The 7,220-nt window shown below is 36.2% G+C and overlaps 1 protein-coding gene across 3 annotated transcripts in view; it reads left to right on the forward strand.

The window, feature by feature from the left end:
- LOC124787894 (glycoprotein-N-acetylgalactosamine 3-beta-galactosyltransferase 1-like) overlaps positions 1-6,761 on the forward strand; it is a 343,470-nt gene extending 336,709 nt beyond the window's left edge. For all 3 annotated transcript variants that reach the window (XM_047254866.1, XM_047254865.1, XM_047254867.1), the window contains exons 8-9: positions 4,260-4,417; positions 4,941-6,761. In XM_047254866.1, the coding sequence (XP_047110822.1) occupies positions 4,260-4,417; positions 4,941-5,153 (371 nt within the window). In that variant the 3' untranslated portion in view covers positions 5,154-6,761. The remainder of the gene's footprint in view (positions 1-4,259; positions 4,418-4,940) is intronic.
- The last annotated feature ends 459 nt before the right edge of the window (positions 6,762-7,220 follow it).

The following is a 7,220-nucleotide window of genomic DNA, read 5'->3' on the forward strand; positions in this document are numbered from 1 at the left end:
AGCTCAACAGCTTTCATGGAAGATGGGGCCCCACCGCACATTGCTCGTGGAGTTTACCTGCTTCTCCGAAACACATTTGGATATGATTGAATTATCAGCCGATTGTTTCTAAATGCTGGCCAGCATGATCACCTGATTTCACTTCCTGTGATTTCTGGTTGTGGGGCCACCCGAAGGACAAGGTTTACAAGCGGAACGTTCATCCATGTGTTGATATAAAGCACAGCATATCAATAGAGAAAGCCAGCATACCTACGGGCATGTTTCATTCTGCTGTGCAGAATGCAATCCTACACTTTCAGACTCTTCTGGGCACTGATGGGTGCCACATTGAACCCCTTTTCAGTGTTAGATAACGACATTTTAATTTTTCATGTAGCAACGCGTTTGACGAACTTTGATTAGGAATAGATTCTTTCACAGAAAGGAAAGAATGCCATGTAAAGCTGTAGCAGGATTAGAGAGAAATTTCAATTTCCACTGTCCTGAATATAGTTTGATGGCTTCTATTACAAAATATACATTTTTCGATTCCACAAGCGAAATACAGTGACGTGCGGTAGAAGAATGCTTTATGAAGAGGCGTGGCACTGAACTTTGGCATACTTAAGACCAAATAATATGTCTTACATTTCCTCGAACAAATATGTTTCAGACTTTTCAGAAAGATGTGCGCTAAAAGGTGAACATATTTTTGAAAATTCGAATTTTTTTTAAGTATTGACCCAGTTTGCAAATATCGTAGATCCGGGGGCTGATCCGCAGAGCAGTTATAGTGGGTAGTCTCCACGTGACCTGTGTTTACATTTAGTGATTTTGGTTTCCCCTTGTTTACTCTTACGTCAAATGAAACAAAACGGAAATCTGTGGCCAGGAGCTGTCAAGTGAATTAAAATACATTCACATAATTATGGAAGGCTAAAATATGTCATCAGTTTCAGATTTTATTTTATTTCTACCTTTCTGACAGTCAAGCATTAATGGCCTTCAGAACAATGAAGTTATTTTTGTTTGTTTGCTAAAGAAATTTGACTTTTATTAACCTTTTTCGCAGAGGCGGTGAATGTATTTAAAACAATATGTTTAATTCCACAGTACTGGCTAGTTTCAACTGTTCACTGCATTTCAAGTGCACGTTTTCATTTTCTGGCACGTGTGGCATTATATCATAATAAAGAACCAAACATATTATAATACAGTACTGGTGCTCCAAGAAAATTTGCATCCCGAAAACCACACTGAAAAGCTTAATATCAGGTCAAGGTCTACTTCATTGGGAATCTGGACATACGAATATGCAGTATGCACTTTAAATGTGCACGTTTTAATATGGTTCACGAAATTCCAAAGCTTTTGGAGTATCGTCTGATATCTTGTATCTTTTATGACATAATGTTTTACACGTACGTACATACCGTCTTCCTTCGTCATGAAAACTGCACGTCGCCTGTTATCTGTGCTCTCTGGCAACTACTGAAACGAACCTATTTCTAACAGGTTGCAGGAAAATATTGCGAATAGTGATCTGAAAAGCGTTACTATCTAAGTAAATATCCTTTTACATAAGTTGAACTATGTGCAAGAATGTACCATGTATCTCAGAGCATTTGACTCTCATTTAAAAATCAACTCTTTGATGACGAGCCATTTAGGAGAATTTCGAGCCCTGAAGGTCAGACATTTATGTCATCACTAAAAATTTTACTGGCACATTTGTGTGATATATCTTGAAGTGTAACATGCACAAAAAAGATCAAAATTATATGTGAAACCTTAGCGTCTCTTGCAGCTTGAGACCAATATCATGTGTGGAAGCTTTGCTTTTCTCGTAGCAACACTATGTATATTAATTTAAACTATTAACTTTCCCTGTTTGTGTGTTCGTGCTACTTCACATTGACGGTGCTGTTGGCTGACTGCATCACGTGTTGTATGCTCTGAATATCCGCTGTCATCAGCTGGCGAGATCTCGTGTAATGAGCTATGACTGACTAACAAAAGCACATCACAAACGCGATTTCAATGATTCATAAAGTAACATGTGGTGTTTGGTGGAATTCCAATATATATTTTTGTAATACGAAAATACACAGCGTGCAGGTTGCTGCACATCAAAGATATTTCCAAGATGTGTCTTTTTCTCTGAGTTTCGTTTTCTAAAGTGCCGGGAAATTCTTCGCCCATGTATAAAACCATAACCATTCAATGGATTGATAAGGGAAAATATACTGTCACTTAACACGGAAAAAGTGTTTTTTCACCCAGGAGAAAGTGCATTTTTAACCGGGAATTCTGGGAAAAATCCAGGATATTTTTTCCTTGTCCACGTATGCACCCTTTAAAATCAAAAATAAAAATATCAATCAAAAATACCCAGTAGTTTCTGTAAAATTATTTGAGAAAGATGGCAAGATGTGCACCTGTCAGTGTTGGAAGCGGGAAAACAATGTCTCGTAGCACTCAGCATTACCCCCCACCCCCCTTGCAGCTCTCACCACTACCACTCTCCTCACACTTGCACAGCCAATACCGCATCTACTGGCCATATTATTCTGCATGCGCTTAATCACAGTTGAAACACTAGTTCTACATCTGTATTAGAAACTTTTCCACCCATTCCTATCCCAGTTGTGGGCGACACATCAGTAAGCTAAGTATTTGGTGAATCTCATTATAGGCCCTATTTACTGTGCAACTAATATACGTTTCCAGTGACTAGTTGTTTGATTCTTGTTGAGATTGGGAATGTCACTCCTTAGCTTGTTCAGACCAATATCAAAAAACACTTTTTGTATTTGGTGCATAGATGCAAAGGCATGTGCTGTACAATATCTTGTAGAGTATTCATGTAGATATAGATACAGAATGATATGGGAAGAAACTGCGATCAGAAGTCTTGGAACTCCATATACAGTTCCACTGAATCCGCTATAGGTTAGGAGCCAGCCAAAAGGATTTAAGGAGCAGTAGAAGTGCTCTATCTGTAACTAAAGTGCATGTAAGCAGATGTCACCATACTATGGTGCAAAAAATTAACCAGACAGTGCGTGGAATATTTTCTGGTAACATCACCTCTTAACTTCTACTCATTTGATTTGCTTGTCCATACAGGGATGTCCTGAAAATTTACTAGCTCACATGCAGTCAGTTTTGGAATTTTTAAGTCCATCCTTAGGCACCTAGTGGCTGTCAATAACTGAACTCAGAATCTCAGTGCTAATAAAGACTCCCAAGTCTGCATGAAACACGGGACCATAACAAACCTATCTGACAAAGTGACGAACATATGAATTCAAGAGTGCCTAATAAGATCAAACATAGCACACTGAAGTACGTCACTCTAAAGATCGAGCTTATGCATCTACCATCAACCATTAGTCTTGTATAGGCTAATCTTTATTGGGCCTTTGCTAGTAAGTTAAAAAAAATTGAATGGTTGTGGGGAAGGCCATTTACCACTTAAACCCACAGCAGTCAGGTTAGCAACATCTTCTATTTATGTGGGAGGTGAGTTTTGCAATATCTTTAATTTGGTTGATTTGTGGCACTGCATCTAGTATTATAGTGATTCATTAAGACAGTGTAATATCTCACAAGGCCGGGTGCTGATGACCGCTGAGTTGAGCACCCCACAAACCAAACATCATCATCATCATCTCACAAGGCATGTAAAAATGTTTCTCACAATGAAGAAAAATTCTGTTGAAAAATTTCAATTCTGTGTCATTTACATGTAATTTACTGTATTTTCTATTTAAGTTTTGATAGTAGGTACATGCTTTTCATTAATGTACAGTACATTTAATTTTGTAAGGTAAGGTTCTATACAATGCTCATTGTCAAAATGAGGCAAGAATCTTTTAAACAGGGTGACAGTGAAGAGAAAAAGAGGGATCAAATTGTCAGTGGTTAGGAAAAATAGTATATTCAAAAGTGACATGCCCTGGCTTTGCACAGTAACACTATCTACAGCTGGATGACTTGTCAGTCAAACTGTCTATTAATGAAAGCTATATAAAAATCCCTACAGTAGTTCTCGAGACTGGCCTTTATTTACTGAGAGAAAAACGGAAAGGGGCACTTCAGTTTAGTCATATGTATAGATACACAGTAGTTAATGTTGGCTTTGAAGTGGTCATTGTTTAACACAGATAGCAGCCAGAGTAATTGGTTTGACTATGCATTATGCTGACTTTCTTTTCTGTTGTTACTGTGTCATGTTTAATGTGTGTGAGGATTGAGAGTTATTTAATTTACAGGTAAATGTCTAGAAGCTGTGGGGGTTAAGGCTGCTGATTCACGAGATTCTCTTGGTCGAGGCAGGTTCTTTCCATTTGTTCCAGAACATCATCTTATTCCTGGACACACTGACAAGAACTTCTGGTACTGGAACTATATTTATTATGAATCAAAAGAGGTAAATTTCAATGATATTATTTCATTTCTTTAAGATTCGAAACACATTATATGTATATAATTACTCAAACTATTGATGTTTAAAATTCGCAAAAAAAAAAAAAAAAAGGCAGAGGATGTGTTGAGAGATTGGTAGACACATAAGCTAGATCTCTGAACAATGTAATTCAGCTTTCAAACTTGAATTCCTTATCATAGAGCACACTGTGGCTAGTATGGCTACTATCCTCCTCTTCCTCCTCACTCCCCTCTTTTGTTTGTGTGTGTGTGTGTGTGTGTGTGTGTGTGTGTGTGTTCCCACATGCACAGCTCATCTGGAAATCCTGTTTTTATATTAATATTTAGTAAAATGCTAAGAACAATGAGAAAATTGCTTATGTGCAGTGTTTTACAAAAATTTGATAAAAGGAGTACATTGAATGTTCATAAATAAAGTACATTGTCACCATGACAGTAATACACTTTACATATGCATTACATTGTTATTTTAATTTTTGCTGGTGCTTTCATGTCTTGTTTTACAGGGCCTGGAGTGCTGTTCTGACAGTGCAGTCTCCTTTCACTACGTTTCACCTAATCACATGTATGTGCTTGAATACCTTATTTATCATCTACGCCCATATGGAATTACTCATTATGTGGAAGAGCAGGTTTCTTCAGATGAGCCCATAACAGAAAAAGCATCTGACAGTGAAACATTAAAACCTACAAAACGTGAAATCAAAAATACTCATTGAGGAAGTGGAGATTCATCAAAGGTGATACAAGATGTCAGTTTGGAGTTCAAAACATATACTTACAGTTACCTGTAAATGGTTGAAAAGCATATGTGGAAGGCCTTGTGAAACCAAGGTTCTTTTATTTCCTATGAATACCTCTGATACCTGTTAAAGTGATTTCTTAAGAGTAAGAAATAACAGAACTTTTTTTACTGTGTTTTCAATTTTAAGCAAAAAGAAAAATTTCAGATGTGACTGAAATGAATCACGTTTTAGTGTTCTGAGATTTTGTATGTTCCAGGGTTCAGTATTCTTAAGCCATAGATCTGCCATTAATATGAATGTGTTTAGGTGGTAATTCAGGAACTGATTGTAGTTCAGTGTCATGTTTCAATTTTTAATTTTAGCTGTCTTAATCAGCTTTTGAAGTCTGACTATGATACTGAGTTTTTTGCCAGTAAAGAAACTATTGTGAAAATTTTGAGTAGTTAAAAAGAGACAGTGTTGACTCCTTGAGAGCTAATGACTAGTCATGTTAGATTTTTGCCATGGGTGAATTCATGCACTCTTCTGTCTGTGATAATAAGAAAACGATTCATAACACAGTATTGTTGTGACAATTTTGTACAAACTAGGTTGCTCATTAATGATTATTCCTGGGATGAAAGACTCCAGTCGCTCTGGTGTTTGAGGAGCAACAGTAAAGTATACTGGTGAAATTCTTGTGATCAATAGATTTTTGATTTTGTGGAGAAAGATTTGTACATGTATGTGAGTTTAATTTGTTTGGTAATTGATGTATGTCCTCTTAGCAGAAATTGAAGAATGAGGAAAATTTGTGGATTATTACAGATGTCTGTGATTGTGCCATATCAGGACTTCTGTATAGGTTTAATAGCTTACATATCTTAAATACAACTTTGAAGTTTGTAGTTTCTTTGATCCTGTGTGCATTTACTTGTCCTTGAAACAAGCTGAATTAAAAAACAACTAAATAAATAAAAGCAGGGCCCTTGGCCAGCTGTTCTCATTGTGTACGTTGTTTAATGGCCACCATTGTCTAATTTAATGCTGGCTAATGCATAACTTAATGTATACTATAAAGAGAGTGCACAGTAGTGTAGTGGCTGTATTTTCAACAAAAACATTTAGTCTTGTGATTAAATTTATATACTTTTCCAATTCTTTTGATACCACTCAGCACCTAGTAACAATATAAGCATCTTAGGTCAGTTTGCATATAATTTTTTTGGATATAAAGCAACTGTGGAAGAAAAGACTGATATATGATATTAATGAGTGAAATCACACTGTATTTCTTGTATTTTTTACAGAATATCTCTCTCTCTCTCTCTCTCTCTCTCTCTCTCTCTCTCTCTCTCTCTCTCTCTCTCTCTCTCTGTTTAAAATTCTGTTTTGCTCTGCTTTGCTGTGTGTGAGCTTATCTACTGTAAATCATCTCATATGCTTTTCTTGTGAATTTCTTTTGTTATAACTAGAGAGTTTATAAGATAAGAGTCTGCAGCAGCATTTAATTTCTGTGTATTGTGCAGTGGTCCTACGGCAATTGTTCTTTTTTGTGCTGCTTACAGTGTTACTCTTCCTTTTATATATTTGTAGTATAAAAGACTAGGAGGGAAACTAAACCAATTTTTCATTCTGTGTGTTATGTGATGTATTAGTTGCAAAGTTGACACCTTCTTGGAGTCATCTTACCACATTGTACTGACCTCCAGCCTACAATGAATTTAATTAAAACTATTGAGCACAAATGTGATAATCATAATACACCTACAAACATATTGATATTCGTTACATTGAATTAAAAAAATGATGTCTAGTATATTTTTCAGCTGATACACATCAACAATATTCTGCACGTGTAGATATGGAACTTTGCTCTATTTTTGCTCTGTTCTTTAGTTTTTATGTCCTGTCTTTTGTGTTAGTCACAAGTAAGGATAATAATTTGATATTTCAATGTGTTTCATATGAATTGCTCTTTGATGTTTGACAATCAACCAATACAGTAAAAAAGTTGAAGGTTACATTATTTTCTTCCATTGCTCAGTAAAGTATGCACTC

This window comes from Schistocerca piceifrons, chromosome 3 (genome assembly GCF_021461385.2).
Source record: "Schistocerca piceifrons isolate TAMUIC-IGC-003096 chromosome 3, iqSchPice1.1, whole genome shotgun sequence".
NCBI classification, from domain to species: Eukaryota; Metazoa; Arthropoda; class Insecta; order Orthoptera; family Acrididae; genus Schistocerca; species Schistocerca piceifrons.